Source organism: Phoca vitulina, unplaced genomic scaffold, assembly GCF_004348235.1.
Source record: "Phoca vitulina isolate PV1807 unplaced genomic scaffold, GSC_HSeal_1.0 scaffold8, whole genome shotgun sequence".
Taxonomy (NCBI): domain Eukaryota; kingdom Metazoa; phylum Chordata; class Mammalia; order Carnivora; family Phocidae; genus Phoca; species Phoca vitulina.
In genome coordinates, this window is record NW_022589711.1 from 79695568 (window position 1) to 79711637 (window position 16070).

At 35.8% G+C, this 16070-nt stretch overlaps 2 protein-coding genes and 1 pseudogene across 7 annotated transcripts in view; 2 read left to right on the forward strand and 1 right to left on the reverse strand.

Annotated features, from left to right (window-relative positions):
- IFT80 (intraflagellar transport 80) overlaps positions 1 to 16070 on the forward strand; it is a 120310-nt gene that overhangs the window by 76883 nt on the left and 27357 nt on the right. For 3 of the 4 annotated variants that reach the window (XM_032407323.1, XM_032407326.1, XM_032407324.1), the window contains 3 exons: positions 5778 to 5896; positions 10022 to 10096; positions 13511 to 13674. In XM_032407323.1, the coding sequence (XP_032263214.1) occupies positions 5778 to 5896; positions 10022 to 10096; positions 13511 to 13674 (358 nt within the window). The remainder of the gene's footprint in view (positions 1 to 5777; positions 5897 to 10021; positions 10097 to 13510; positions 13675 to 16070) is intronic. The other variant, XM_032407325.1, reaches the window with a different exon arrangement.
- Positions 1 to 16070, reverse strand: part of CUNH3orf80 (chromosome unknown C3orf80 homolog) — a 128373-nt gene that overhangs the window by 59937 nt on the left and 52366 nt on the right. Inside the window, exon 2 of one of the 3 annotated variants that reach the window (XM_032407329.1) lies at positions 13514 to 13587. The exons of 1 other annotated variant lie outside the window; for it this stretch is intronic. The gene's annotated coding sequence lies outside the window, so the exon portion shown is untranslated. Of the gene's footprint in view, positions 1 to 13513; positions 13588 to 15577; positions 15752 to 16070 lie in introns of those variants that run through there. One more of the 3 variants, XM_032407332.1, reaches the window with a different exon arrangement.
- On the forward strand, positions 3113 to 3839 carry LOC116634113 (annotated as a pseudogene).

A 16070-nucleotide genomic window follows, 5' to 3' on the forward strand; every position in this document is an offset into this window, starting at 1 on the left:
TGGCCCCTGGGCTCTTGTTTGTTAGGAGATTTTTGATTACTGCTTCAATTTCCTTACTGGTTGTGGGTCTGTTCAGGTTTTCTATTTCTTCCTGGTTCAGTTTTGGTAGTTTATATGTCTCTAGGAATGCATCCGTTTCTTCCATATTGTCTAATTTGCTGGCATATAGTTGCTCATAATATGTTCTTATAATTGTTTGTATTCCTTTGGTGTTGGTTGTGATCTCTCTTCTTTCATTCATGATTTTCTTTATTTGGGTCGTTTCTCTTTTCTTTTGGTAAGTCTGGCCAAGGGTTTATCAATCTTACTAATTCTTTCAAAGAGCCAGCTCCTAGTTTCATTGATCTGTTCTACTGTTCTTTTGGTTTCTATTTCATTGATTTCTCCTCTGATCTTTATTATTTCTCTTCTCCTGCTGGGTTTAGGCTTTATTTGCTGTTCTTTCTCCAGCTCCTTTAGGTGTAGGGTTAGGTTGTGTATTTCGGACCTTTCTTGTTTCTTGAGAAAGGCTTGTATTGCTATATACTTTCCTCTTAGGACCGCCTTTGCTGCATCCCAAAGATTTTGAACAGTTGTGTTTTCATTTTCATTGGTTTCCATGAAGTTTTAAAATTCTTCTTTAATTTCCTTGTTGACCCATTCATTCTTTAGTAGGATGCTCTTTAACCTCCATGTATTTGAGTTCTTTCCAACTTTCCTCTTGTGATTGAGTTCTAGTTTCAAAGCATTGTGGTCCAAAAATATGCAGGGAATGATCCCAATCTTTTGGTACTAGTTGAGACCTGATTTGTGACCTAGGATGTGATCTATTCTGGCGAATGTTCCATGGGCACTAGAGAAGAATGTGTATTCTGTTGCTTTGGGATGGAATGTTCTGAATATTATCTCTGAAGTCCATTTGGTCCAGTGTGTCATTTAAAGTCTTTATTTCCTTGTTGATCTTTTGCTTAGATGATCTGTCCATTTCAGTGAGGGGGGTGTTAAAGTCCCCTACTATTATTGTACTGTTGTCGATGTGTTTCTTTGATTTTGTTATTAATTGGCTGCTCCCATGTTAGGGACATAGATATTTACAATTGTTACATCTTCTTGTTGGATAGACCCTTTAAGTAGGATATAGTGTCCTTCCTCATCTCTTATTATAGTCTTTGGTTTAAAATCTAATTTCTCTGATATAAGGATTGCCACACCAGCTTTCCTTTGATGTCCATTAGCATGTTAAATTGTTTTCCACCCCGTCACTTTCAACTGGAGGTGTCTTTAGTTCTAAAATGAGTCTCTTGCAGGCAGCATATTGTTGGGTCTTGTTTTTTCATCCGATCTGATACCCTGTGTCTTTTGATTGGGGCATTTAGCCCATTTACATTCAGGGTAACTATTGAAAGATATGAATTTAGTGCCGTAGTATTGCCATAGTATTGCCTACAGTACACCTTACATAGTATTGTAAGGTGACTGTTACCGTATATTGTCTCTAGTCCTTTCTGGTCTATGTTACTTTTAGGCTCTCTCTTTGCTTAGAGGACCCTTTTCAATATTTCTTGTAGGGCTGGCTTGGTGTTTGCAAATTCTTTTAACGTTTTTTTTGTTTTAGATTTTTTTTAAAGATTTTTAGAGATTTTTTTTATTTATTTATTTGACAGAGAGAAATATTAGACAGCCAGAGAGGGAACACAAGCAGGGGGAGTGGGCAGAGGGAGAAGCAGGCTTCCTGCTGAGCAGGGAGCCCAATGCAGGGCTCGATCCCAGAACCCTGGGATCATGACCTGAGCCGAAGGCAGACGATTAACAACTGAGCCACCCAGGCACCCCTGCAAATTCTTTTAGTTTTTGTTTGTCCTGGAAGCTTTTTATCTCTCCTTATATTTTCAATGACAGCCTAGCTGGATATAGTATTCTTGGCTGCATATTTTTCTTGTTTAGTGCTCTGAATATATCATGCCAGTCCTTTCTGGCCTGCCAGATCTCTGTGGATAGGTCTGCTGCCAATCTAATGTTTCTACCATTCTCTTCAGTCTTTTTAAATCTGAAATAATTTCCTCTCCTTATTTGCTTAAGAAACCAGGTGGTTTGTTCTGCTGAATTTTTCACATTTTCCCGTTTGCATCCTTATGGGATAAGATTCCATTTAACATGTTCGTCTAGCCCCTGTATTTCCTGTAGACTGGTTATTAGATTTAGAGCCTTGATAAGTATAAAGAACACTTTGTAAGTAATGCTGTGGACTTCCTATTGCATCACATCAAGAGACAACATATGTCTGCTTATCTCTCTTTTAGTGATGTTATGGTTAATCAATATGCTTAGGTATTGTAAGTCTTGATTCATCAATCATAAAAAAAAAAGTCTGAAGAGCTCATTAGGCTTTTACTTTAATATTTTTAGCAGCCATTGATAATACTTGTCTAGAACCATGTTTCATTGGGATTTGCAAAATGGTAATCTTGTAATTCTACCATTCCTTCTGCATTTATTAGCTAAAGTTCTTCCATAAGACACTGCCTTTTCAACCATTTGGTTATTCTGAGGTGAAACAGTTCTGAAGTATTTTCTATATTTACCAATTTTCAAATAATGAGTTGATTTCCCCATGAGTGTTGTTGTCGTTGATGATGATGTAATCATTATAAACTTGCAGATTTTAAAATTTTTGATGTGTTTCAATCCATTGCAGTTATTATTCTCTTCAATGCTCAAATGGTCCCATCTTTGGCCTATTTATCTGTCTATTTGTCTATCTATCTATCTTACATATATATATACATACAAACATATATATTAAACTATAACCCACAATATAGTTTAAAATAACAACATCAGGGTGCCTGGGTGGCTCAGATGGTTAAGCGTCTGCCTTCGGCTCAGGTCATGATCCCAGGGTCCTGGGATCGAGTCCCGCGTCGGACTCCCTGCTCAGCTGGGGGCCTGCTTCTCCCCCTCCCTCTGCTTCTCCCCCTGCTCATATTCTCTCTTTCTCTCTCTGTATCTCTGTGTCTCAAATGAATAAATAAAAAAAAAACCTTAAAAAAATAAAATAAAATAACAACATCAATATTATTCTGATAATATGTTATGAATACTGTTTTAGATTTCTTGTTTTGTTTCTTTAACATAAACAAATCCATATATCACAGGCAGGGCCCACCCCCAACTCCTCAGGACTCCTGTTATTTCTGTGCCTAGCAAGCGCCCCAGAAGCTGCCCCATCTCAAGGTCATGAGGGACAGCAAGATGGCGTCTGCCGGCAGGGTCATTCAGGTAGTCAAGCCACATATTCTATTAGTGTGGGACTCTGACAGAAGAGACAATTCCTAAACCCAGTGTATCAGAAGTTTTCAGATCAGCAGGACTACCCTCTCACTCTTCTTCAATTTCATAGCATTCTTTTTTTTTTTTTTAAGATTTTATTTATTTATTTGAAAGAGAGAGAGAGAGCACAAGCAGGGGGAGTGGACGGCAGAGGGAGAAGCAGGCTCACCGAGCAGGGAGCCCGATGCGAGGCTCAATCCCAGGACCCTGGGATCATGACCTGAGCCAAAGGCAGACGCTTAATGACTGAGCCCCCCAGGCGCCCCAGTTTCACAGCATTCTAAGGGAAGTAAATCAGCAGATTTGCTGATGCATCGGGGTCCACTGGACACTGCAGAAATAATAAAAATATTACCTCAGAAATACAGAAGGAAACTTGTATCTCGAAACTTGTATCTCAAGAAGAAATTGAATTTATCCAATGTGGAGGTCCGAAATAATCACTGACAGTATGGCTGCTGTTTGTCATCAGAGAAAAGAATGGTCTTTACAATAAAGGACTTATAAAGTGGCACATGAGAAATTATACAGTAAACAACATGAATAAATATTCTGTAAAAAAAATGAAATATAGAAAATTTAGATGGATACCTGTTATCTCCCAATATATGTATCTTGGTCAGCTTCTCCATAAGCTTACCTAATTGTTTATATACTGATTAAAGTATACACTTAAAAAAAAAAAATCCAGGGGCGCCTGGGTGGCTTAGTCATTAAGCGTCTGCCTTCATCTCAGGTCATGATCCTGGGGTCCTGGGATCGAGCCCCACATCGGGCTCCCTGCTCCGTAGGAAGCCTGCTTCTCCCTCTCCCACTCCTCCTGCTTGTGTTCCCTCTCTTGCTGTGTCTCTTTCTGTCAAATAAATAAAATCTTTAAAAAAACAAACAAACAAATCCATATATCTTCATATCCTTCCTTTTTTTTTTTTTTTTAAAGATTTATTTATTTATTTATTTGAGAGAGAGAGAATGAGAGAGAGAGAGAGCATGAGAGTGGGGAGGGTCAGAGGGAGAAGCAGACTCCCTGCCGAGCAGGGAGCCCGATGCGGGACTCGATCCAGGGACTCCAGGATCATGACCTGAGCCGAAGGCAGTCGCTTAACCAACTGAGCCACCCAGGCGCCCCATATCCTTCCTTTTATTAGATAAAAGGTATTAGACTAGACACATTGTTTTACATCTTGCATTTTTCACCTTACAGTATATCCTGGAGATCACTCTATAGATCTTCTTATTTCTTTTTAGAGCTGTATAGTATTCCACTTTGTGAATATACTGTAGTTTATTCAGTCTATCACTTATTGATAGACATTTGGACTGTTTCCAGTCTTTTGCTATTACCAATAGAGCTGTATATAGTAACAACCTTTCATGTGTGTGTTATTTCATGATTTTGCTTATTTATCTTTGTGATAGAATTCTACAAGTAAGATTGCTGGGTCAAGGAATATATGTATATGTAATTTTGCTATCTCCATCATGGTGGTAGTTTCGTGGAGATGGGAGTTGAAGAGCAGATAATAAAAATGTAATATGCCTTATAGGTATAAGTGTTTGAAGAAGTACCTTAAAGAAGTTTGACTTTCTCTTTTTATCTCCATACCCTTTCTACAATTGTCACATTATATTTAGAAAGATGCTAACATTTTGAGGGGAATTTAAAGAAATGCTAAGTTCTAGGTACAATTAATCTCTTTTTCTCTACTTTCACCTCTTACTACAATGTCCTACCCATTCTGGTATTGACAAGAGATTAGATAAATTTAACTTGCTCAACATTTTTCTTAATTTGTTGCAGATTGTCCATCAACTTAAGGTTGTTAGCAGATACTGCCAAGTGTTAAAATCCTTGCTAGCTTTATTCTGTTACTTTTGTAATAGTTTGACTATCATAAGTAAAATTTTTATTTGTTAGTTAGTACTTAGCTTCCTTATATATTATCTCTATGTAATGGTAATATTTGTGCCCCTCTGTGCAGCTTGACTTCTTCACAGTTGGTGTCTTTACTAATACCTCCCACTCCATTTTGATTTTTTAAATTGTTACATCTCTTTTTTTTAGAACTTAAATTTTAAAGTAAAACCTAGCCCTAAAAAGAGATATTCTTACTGTCTGGGCAGAAATCATATAATCTCTTTCCAACCCCAGTATGCCATATATATATTTTTACTATATCTCAATGTTATAGCGTTTTTCACCTATTTCTCCATTGTTACATCATTGAAATTGAGATTGGCTTTCAGGTTAGAAATCTACATTTCTAAGTTTTTTTGTGTCTTTCTTTTGTTGGTTGATTTTTATACCCAAATATGTCATCTTATGCCTAGTTCCTACTGAATTTTTTTTATATGATTAGGTAATCCAGAGTGCATTTGAATTTTATGCTTCAAAATCTTGCTAACTTACCTAATTAAAATTCTGATGTATTTTAATGTTGTTTTTTGGTGTTTCCTTTTTCCTTGTTTAGGTTCGTAATGTTCTTAATGATGCAGTGGATTTACTGGAATTCCGTGATAGAGTCATTAAAGCATCTTTGAACTATGCACACTTAGTTGTTTCAACGTCTCTTCAATGTTATGTGTTCTCGTAAGCATCTTGGCATTTCTTAAAAATTCAGAGTTTTGTCTATGATGAGGAAATTTATTTTCAAGCTTTCCTATCAACATGGTTTGGTTTTAAATTTAATTTTCTTAAAACCTCACTTATCCTGAACTTACTCCCAACCAAAAAGTGATTTAAAAATGAGGTATAAGCAGTGAAAATAAATCTAATAAAGTTTGTACATCAGAGGTTAATAATCATTTTTATAATAGAAAATACTTTCTCTGAGATAGTGTTTCCTCTTACTTTCCTCACAGTCCTAAGGAATTTAGTGTAACTTGATTTCAAAGCCCAGAGGAGCAGCTGATAAATGATGGGAAAAGGACCCACCTCACCACTGGAAGAGAGAGGACAGCTAGCAGCCTGACAACAGGCTGAAAGATGTTCAGTAAGGACACAAGGAGGTATTCAGGCTCAGTGTTATAGCTTAGGGTAATCATGGCTGTTCATATTGAAAATCCAGAGTTGCCCAGAAATAATGAAAGAAAATATGTTCAATCTACTTTGTGTTAGAAAGCAGGGAATAATTCAGTACATCCAAGAAACTTGTGCCTAAAACAAATATACTTGGTATTTTTCAAAGTGTAACTCAATATGTGCTGATAAATGTTGAACTGGCTTTTTGGAAACAAACAAACCAACCTGATTTGCAGTGTTTGCCTATTTCTATAACGTAAATACTTCTACCAAGGCTGATTTCAAGATACCAATATGATGTCACTGAAGACAGAATTGAAAAGAGATGCACAGTAGCAAGCCATTATATAGAATTGCCATCATATAGATATAACAGATGTAAATAATCTCAAGTGCATAGATAATAGTAAAAGGTAGTAAAATCATCTGGAAGTAATAGGTTTGGAGTACTTACTGTCTTTGTTTTGAATATAATTTGCTTAATTATAAGTTTATATAATTTAATTTTAAAAAATAGGGGCGCCTGGGTGGCTCAGTTGGTTAAGCAACTGCCTTCGGCTCAGGACATGATCCTGGAGTCCCGGGATCGAGTCCCACATCAGGCTCCCTGCTCAGCAGGGAGTCTGCTTCTCCCTCTGACCCTCCTCCCTCTCATGCTGTCTGTCTCTCATTGTCTCTCTCGCAAATAAATAAAATCTTAAAAAAAAAAAAAAAAGAATAATTTTAAAAAATAGCTCTATTTGACGGTTGGCTTGCAAAATTCCTGAAAATATACCACTTGGTACAAGCTGGCTCTAAGCATGCCACCAGTTGACTTCTCAACTATCCAGGAAACTCAAGTAACCACGATGTTACTTTCAAGAGTTGTGAACAGTTAACGATTGTTTTTTATATTCTGTGCTTATCTTTATAACATCATGTGGTTATAGTTTAATCATTGAATATAAAATTGAAGATAAGCACTATATGTGTCTTATTCACAATTGTACACCCAGTACCCAGCACCGTGTTCAACATGTAGTAGGTACTTAATAAAAAAAAATTCTTGGATGAATAAATGAATCAAAAAACAAAGTATAGTGGTATCTTGGATTCCTAAGTCCAGTAATGCACAGCACAAAGATATCCAATTTGATTAACAGTAACATTTATTACAACTATATATTAAAAATTCTCACTCACTATGTATAAATCTGCTACTAATCAGAATCTGCAACTTAGGACAGCAACCAAGAATTAAATGGGAGAAGCAGAGAAGAGAGGGGACAAAGAAACAGGTGGCTCAATTTAAGTGAAATTTTTTTCTTACATGAAGGAGAAGGAGCAACGGTAAGACTCTGGGAAAAGTCAAGAAAGATACCCAGTTACACAGTTGCTATATAGGGGAGGGATTATAGAATGTGAAGAAATTTCACAATCACTTAGTGCACATAGTCATTTGAATAATTAATTTTCATGGACTTGAGAAAAAATAGAGAAGATCTCTTCAATTTCGGGTTTGTTTGAAGAAAGGTAGGGCTCTTAACCACCCCAAGTGATGGGTTTGTTCTGCTAGTTTTAGTGGCAATGACATACTTGAATCCATAGGATTAGTATCATGTGTTACTTGTATTAGAGAGGTTGCTTTTTAAAATATTCAAAAGTTTAGCAGCTGTGATTTAATTTTGTCACTCTACTTTTCACATACTAGTTAATATGTGGCAAAATATAAGATTGCTTTTCTTCTTTTCTGGTTTAGTCTTGCCTCCCCTCTCTTGTCAAGACATTTATTAAGGTACAAAATATTTATTAAAGTGAAATACCAGGGAGCAGTAGTGGGAATGAGGTAGTGCTGAGACCTATTTTCACCAAAATATATTTCATTAAATTAAAAAACCTACTAGTGTTTATATTTTCTTTATTTATGTATTAAAGATTTTATTTTTAAGTAATCTCTACACCCAACGTGGGGCTCAAACTCACAGCTCCGAGATCAAGTCGCATCCTCTACCGACTGAGCCAGCCAGAGGCCCCAGAAAACCTACTAGTATTTTAGATAACAACAACTATCGTTTATCGAGCACTATTATACTGTCTGTTATGGTCCTGGTCTAATTTACCCTGTGTGTTGAGTATTATTATTCCCATTTTACAAGATGAAGAAACTAAAGGACACACAGAGTATTTAAGTAACTCACCCTAGGTCAAATTACTAAACTGCCTTACTAAAGGAAGAGCTGGGGTTTGACTCTTAGTTCTTAATAGCTGTTACCCCTTTTTTAGTAATAAAAATATAATTTTTAAAACAAGCATGTAAGCAATATAGTGGTTTATATGAAAAGTTCCAGAAAAAGTAAATAATACATAAGTATTCTATGTTAAATTTTCATTTGATTTTTCAAATAATTGTATAGAAAAATACCCTTGCTCTATTCACCAATGTGGTTTAGGGAGTTTATATTTACATGGCAGGTATATATATCCCAGTAGTCATAAATATCAGATGTTTTGCAAGGGGACATTTAAAAAACCTCACAATCACTATTCTTATTAAAGAATGAAGGTTAATTCTAATGACTACATAAATGAAGCATGCTATGATATCTTTTCTAAAGTATAAAGCACATATCTTTATCATACCTGTGAACACCAGGCTTACTAATTATTAGTATTTTATTCATTGTTTCGCTTTGTGTGTGCATTTACTTATTGAAGCGGGTGCCAGACTCTTTGCATTAGCAAGTATTAATTTCCCACCAGTATGCCCACTTACTGCATCCTTCCCCTTCCTGCACTTTCTGGATCTGAATATGAGATTTAATCTGATTTAAAGAATTGGTTTCATGAAAATAATTGAGAGGAATTCAGAATATTTAAGAGTAATAAAACATTTTAAACTGAAACTTTGATGATTTGGGGTGGGTTTTCAGTTTGTAAATGTTCTCTCCCTCTTTCCTGTCTTTGAATCATATTACACTATAGAAACCAAAAGAGTTATTTGTTCATTTATTTATCCATTTATTCAATAAGCATGGTCATAGCTTACATTTACATAGTATTTTACAGTTTACAGAATGCTTCACAGAAATCTTCATTTGGACTAACAGTAACATTGGGAGACCTGTAGGAAAAATGCTCATGGTCATAACATTATTGTTATTATAGTTTCTGTTTGTTCAGTATCTCATATATAAGAGGCAGTTAGCTAGACACTTTAGGTGAGTCGCCATTATCTCCATTTTACAAGTAAAGAAACTGATGCTTAGGAGGTTAAGCTTATTAAGATCATATGGCCGACAGGTGGTGAAACCAGATCGCTAATCCTTGGCTAGCCAAAAATGTGTCCTTTCTTTACCAAGCCATACTGCTACAATTTATTAGATGAGAAACATAAGATGACTTGCCCAAATCACAGAGCTAATAAATGACAGAACTTGCACTTAGGATTCCTCAATTCACATATTGTGATACCTAGAATAAACATTTGTTGAACGTTTACTATTAAATACTTATTACTTATACAGAGTTTGATTTCTGCTCAGGGATACAGACATTTAAGTGAATGATTTCAGAACAATGTGCCTAGTGCTATAATAGAAATATATACAGTTATGATGAAACTGATGACAGTATTTATAATGAATACTTATCTATTTATTAAAAAGTATTTGGTATTTTAAATGTTAATAAATATCCATTTTATTGATCTTTTAGTACGAAGAACTGGAATACACCACTTATATTTGATCTTAAAGAAGGAACTGTTAGTTTAATTCTGCAGGCAGAAAGGTATGTGTTTATCATGTTTGACTATTGAATAGGGGGTTAAAATATTTCAGATTGCAGTAAAGCACTCTTTTTTTTTTTTTTTTTAAAGATTTTATTTATTTATTTGAGAGAGAGAGGATGAGAGAGAGAGCACATGAGAGGGGGGAGGGGGTCAGAGGGAGAAGCAGACTCCCTGCCAAGCAAGGAGCCCGATGCAGAACTCGATCCAGGGACTCCAGGATCATGACCTGAGCCGAAGGCAGTTGCTTAACTAACTGAGCCACCCAGGCGCCCTGCAGTAAAGCACTCTAAAGCATGCCACTTACAGAATGGTACATTAGTCATTTGGAATCAATCTGTTTCTATTTTTTTTTTTTAAGGTTTTATTTATTCCTTTGACAGAGAGAGAGCACAAGCAGGGTGTGGGAGAGGGAGAAGCAGGCTCACCACTGAGCAGGGAGCCCGATGTGGGGCTTGATTCCAGGACCCTGGGATCATGACCTGAGCCGAAGGCAGTTGCTTAACCAACTGAGCCACCCAGGCGCCCCTGTTTCTATTTATTTTAAAGGAAAAAAGTAAGAATAAGCTATTAGGTCAATGGTTCTGAAGCTTGTTGGTCTCAGAATTTCTCTACCTTCTTTTTTTTTTTTTTTTAGTAGCTACATGTCCAGTGTAGAGCCCAATGCAGAGCTTGAACTCATGACCCTGAGATCAAGACCTGAGCTGAGATCCAGAGTCGGATGCTTAACTGACTGAGCCACCAAGGCACCCCTCTCTACACTCTTAAAAAGTTCTTGAGGGTTATATATAGATTATATGTCTCAGCATTTACTATACTAAAAATTTAAATCGAGAAATATAAAAGGTATTAATTTATTAAGAATGATGAGACTAAATTTATTATAAGTAGGGCGCCTGGGTGGCTCAGTTGGTTGGGCGACTGCCTTCAGCTCAGGTCATGATCCTGGAGTCCCGGGATCGAGTCCCGCATCGGGCTCCCTGCTCAGTGGGGAGTCTGCTTCTCCCTCTCCCGCTCCCCCCTCTCGTGCTCACTCTCTCTCTCAAATAAATAAATAAAATCTTTAAAAAAATAAATAAATAAATTTATTATAAGTAAATATCAAAGTAATGATCTGAGAGAATGAGAGGGATTGGGGCACCTGGGTGGCTCAGTCAGTTAAGCTTCTGACTTCAGCTCAGGTCATGATCTCAGGGCTCTGGGATCAAGCCCCAGGTTGGGCCCTGCACTCAGTGGGGAGTCTGCTTCTCCCTCTCCTTCTATCCCTCCCCCATCTCATGTCCCCTTCTCTCTCTCTCTCCAATAAATAAAATCTTTAAAAAAAAAAAAAAAAGAAAGAAACAGGGGAGTTACTATGAGATCTTTGTGACCTCAGGGCCCTTATTTTTTATTCTGTTCTGTTCTTGTCTTTGGTTTTAAATATTTGAAACACATTGATTTTATGAGCCACTACGTGGCTGTGACCTGAAGTTTGAAAAATAATATTCTTTACCCACGCCTTCGGTGTATACAGGACGATGAAACTCCAGGCCAACAAACTGGAGTAAAGTGGGAATAGCTATTCCTCAAGAACCCACACTTTTCCATAAAAACTATCATCAGTCAGTCTATCAAGTACAGTGATATCCTACTGAATCAGAGGTCAGTCTTAGAAAGCTACAACCCAACAAAACCAGGAATAAAGTTTGAAAATAGAAATCAACAATTGCCTAAAATAGCTACCCATGAAATCTTTGCACTAAAACCATGTATTTTATTCCTCATTCCTTTACTCGCCACCTAGGCAATCTCTTAATAGTGTTGTTATCAGGTTTTCTAACCCACAGCCTTTTATAAATAGCAAACCAGAGGAGGAATGCTGGTGGGCTGTGAGAGGCTGGCACAAGGACAAGAAGAAAAGTGACTGCCTGGCAAGGCAGCATAGAGAAAACGAAAAGCACAGAACTGTATAGCTGAATAGCTTAATTACTCTGGTTCACCAACAGATTCTCATGAGTACCAAAGCTGTCACTTAAACAGTTACTGAAGAAGATGATCATCATATTGATGACCTTGAGTGATTGAGAAAATTTTGTGTCAAATTTTGTATCATCTGTTTGGTGATATTGAAATAATATTATTTTGTAACATCATACATTTTTAATACAAAAAGACATCTTTTCCACTTAAAAAGTAAGATGTCACCTATCTAAAAAACCATATTTCTGAAATTCTTTTTACTCAAACAGTGCCAAATAAATTTATTTATACATTACTTATAAGTGTATTGAATATGCTCTTAGTAAAGGCATATGTTAATGGCATAACTGATTAGGTAAAGAGTAATTTACTTACTGCCTAATGTTTGTCCTATTTCTACATTTAGAAATGTTTGCCCTTCGAAACACAGGTTTACTCACAAGGAGGTTAAAAGCTTATAGTGTCTTGTTCAGGAGAAAAAAAGTTTTTAGTATTGAAACAAAGAAAAAATGTATACTAATATGATGTGTCACTTTGTCAACATTAGCAAATATTGTTTTCATACACTGATGTGTAAGGGCCAAACCCTTCAATTATTGAACTACACACCAATACTCAAGTATTAATTTAATTAAAATTTTAGTATATATTTGTTTCCATGCCAAGAAAGAACACTTAGCAATTCCTGAATCAAGAAATAGTTCTGAATCAAGGATATTACAGTTTTGAACATAAGATTTTAAAAAGTAATACTGTGTTCAGCATCGAGGAATCAGGCACTCCAATATGGCAGTAGTATGAGTGTAAACTATTACAACCTTTCAAAGGGCAGTTTAAAAACCTATATTAAAATTTTATAAGTATATGCCCTCTGATCCAATTATTGCATTTCTAGAAGTTATACTAAGAAAATAAGTAAGGTAGACATGTAGAAATGTGTATATACTAGACATTCTTTAAAGCAATGAATAATTTGAAATAAATGTCTATCAGGAATGACTTAATAAAATGAAATTATAATATATCTATACTTTGCCCTAAATTATCTCTATAGAGATAGGATTGCAAGAGATCTTTTGCTTTCCCTTTATTGTTTGAATTGTTTTTTGCAATATCATAAATTTTTTTTTTTTTTAAAGATTTTATTTATTTATTTGACAGAGAGACAGCGAGAGAGGGAACACAAGCAGGGGGAGTGGGAGAGGGAGAAGCAGGCTTCCCGCCGAGCAGGGAGCCCGATGCGGGGCTCGATCCCAGGACCCTGGGATCATGACCTGAGCCGAAGGCAGACGCTTAACGACTGAGCCACTCAGGCGCCCTGCAATATCATAAATTTTAAGGAAAAAAAATTAGATTTAGATTTTTCCAAAGAATAAACTATTCTCTAATATAAAAATGAAAATATAGTAAGCTTCTATTTGAGAATGTATTTTATTCTTTTTTTTTTTTTTTTTTAGACATTTTCTTCTTGTAGATGGTGGGGGTATCTATTTATATTCTTATGAAGGCCGCTTCATTTCTTCTCCAAAATTTCCTGGAATGAGAACAGATATTCTGAATGCACAGACTGTGTCTCTGAGTAATGATACCATAGCAATAAAAGACAAAGCTGATGAAAAAAGTAAGTGCATTTTTATAATTTTCCATGTCACATTTCCATGAAATTTGTTAACAGTGTAAAATTTCCTTAAATTAACTTTCATTTTCTCATCTATTAATATGTTAATTTTATATGAAAGAATTATGAGCTTCCTAATTTGTCCTAAGTGTGAATTAATTAAAATACTAAAGTTGTCATATTATACCCAAATAATAGATAGAGATTATCACAACATCAAAGCTTATTGGTAAGTAATAAATCTTTATATATTTAGTAGCTGTTGGTAGGGAGTTTGAGTTTAAATTTGTGAGTCCTAAAAATGTTTGTTAATTCTTAAATTTAGTGGTTTTTTAAACTGTTCCCTTTTTCTTCATCTGGTAACAGTAAATACTGTGCTTCATTGTACTATTTATTTTGCTTATATATACTTATATTTTTATAAATATTTTTATATTTATATATTTTTTAAATTAATGAATTAGAAAGTTATGAATAATGCAAAATTTTTGTATAAAAATAAAGACCACATTATATTTATAAATTGATATAAGTATGTCACATGTTTTGGAATTCCATCGTACAGATCACCATTTTATTAGGGCATTGCTATATCACAGTGACATTTATCCACTACTGAGTGCTTGCCATGTACCAAGTATTTTTCTAGAAGTTGAGGATACAACAATGAATAAGACACACAAATAAACATACAAATATATAATAGGTAGTCAGCTCATGATATGTGTTGTGGAGAAAATGCAGGGTGAGAGAATAGAGCACACTGGAGGTGCAACAGGGGAATGACTATAGGACAAGCACGTGCAAGGGTTCTGAGGTGGGAATGACTGGCTTGTAAAAGGAACTGCCAGAAGTCCATGGGACTAGGTCAACATGAGCTAGGCAGAGTGTGGGAGGGGAGGACAGAGAGAGATAAGCAGGAACCAGATCATGTAAAGACTTGGCCATGGTAAGGATGTTGGCATGAGAGAGAGGAGGCAAGCATGGTATCCTACATTTTTATCCTGGATGAATAAGATGGAAGATGGAGAAGGAGGAAGATTAGAAGAAGTCCACATATGGGGTTCTATTTTGGTCACAGTAAATTTAAATGCTTCTTGCACATTCAAGCAGGAATGGAGAGTAAACAATAGCATAGACAAGTCCAGGGCTCAGGAGAGAGTTGGGGACTAGAGATACAAATTTGGGAGTCACTGGTGTACAGATGCTGCCATGGCGCTGAATGAAATCGCCTAGGAAGTGAATACAGGCAGAGAAGAGAAGCAAAGACTGAGCACATCAATATTTAGAGATGGGTGAGAGGAAGTAGAACCAATGAGATAAGAGAGAGAGTGAGTTATCCCTAAAGCCTAGTGGGAAAATATTAAATAATTGCTTTTCTCCATTGATACATATGGCTAAACGTTTGTCACTGTGACATGTTACTAAAAAAAAAAACTGACCTGATGGTTAATTTTGTTAGTTCACGCTGTGAAAGACCTAATTCAGGAGCTAGAAAACTGTCCCGCTTTTTAATTTTCAGTACTTTCAGATAACATCATGTCCCATACTGGTAGAAATATAATCCTCCTAAGTAAAGCTTCTGTCTCTTCATGCCTTAGACTTTCTCTGACAGAGGACATTTGGTGATTGTTTTGTTTTTTGAAGGACTTCCTTTCTGGCTAAAAAAGACAAATAAGATAGTATGTAGTTAGCAGACACAGTTAAGATGGCTGAGTAATTGTTGATAATAATAATTTGGAAGTCAGATTTTTGTCTTCAGTAAACTTAAATTTAAAAATCCCGGTGATCATTATGAGTTGTCTGTCCTTTTCTTGTTCAACACCACATATTTCAGATAGAAGCTGTGATAAAGTATATATGTTTCCCACTGAATATACCTTATTCTGAATTTTTCTATATTTAATTCACATCTGAAACATTTCATTATTTTTTAATTCTTTGATAATTCATAGAATTTTAGAGCTAGGAAGAATTATCAACATTTCCAGAAATATAGGTTTATCTGCCAGTAAATTACCTGTTTTACTTACGTAAATTTTGATTGTTGGACAAGATAATCATGCAATTCTGTTTTGCTCTAAACAGAAAATCAAAAAGACTAAAATAAAATTATTGTAAACTGATATAAAATGAAACTGATATAAAATTGCTATATCACAGTGACATTTATCCACTACTGATATAAAATGAGCAGGAAAATATTTTCCTTATGTTCCTTTTATTTATTTATTTTTTTTAAAGATTTTATTTATTTATTTGACAGAGAGAGATATAGTGAGACAGGGAACACAAGCAGGGGGAGTGGGAGAGGGAGAAGCAGGCTTCCCGCGGAGCAGGGAGCAGGGAGCCCGATGCGGGGCTCGATGCGGGGCTCGATGCGGGGCTCGATGCGGGGC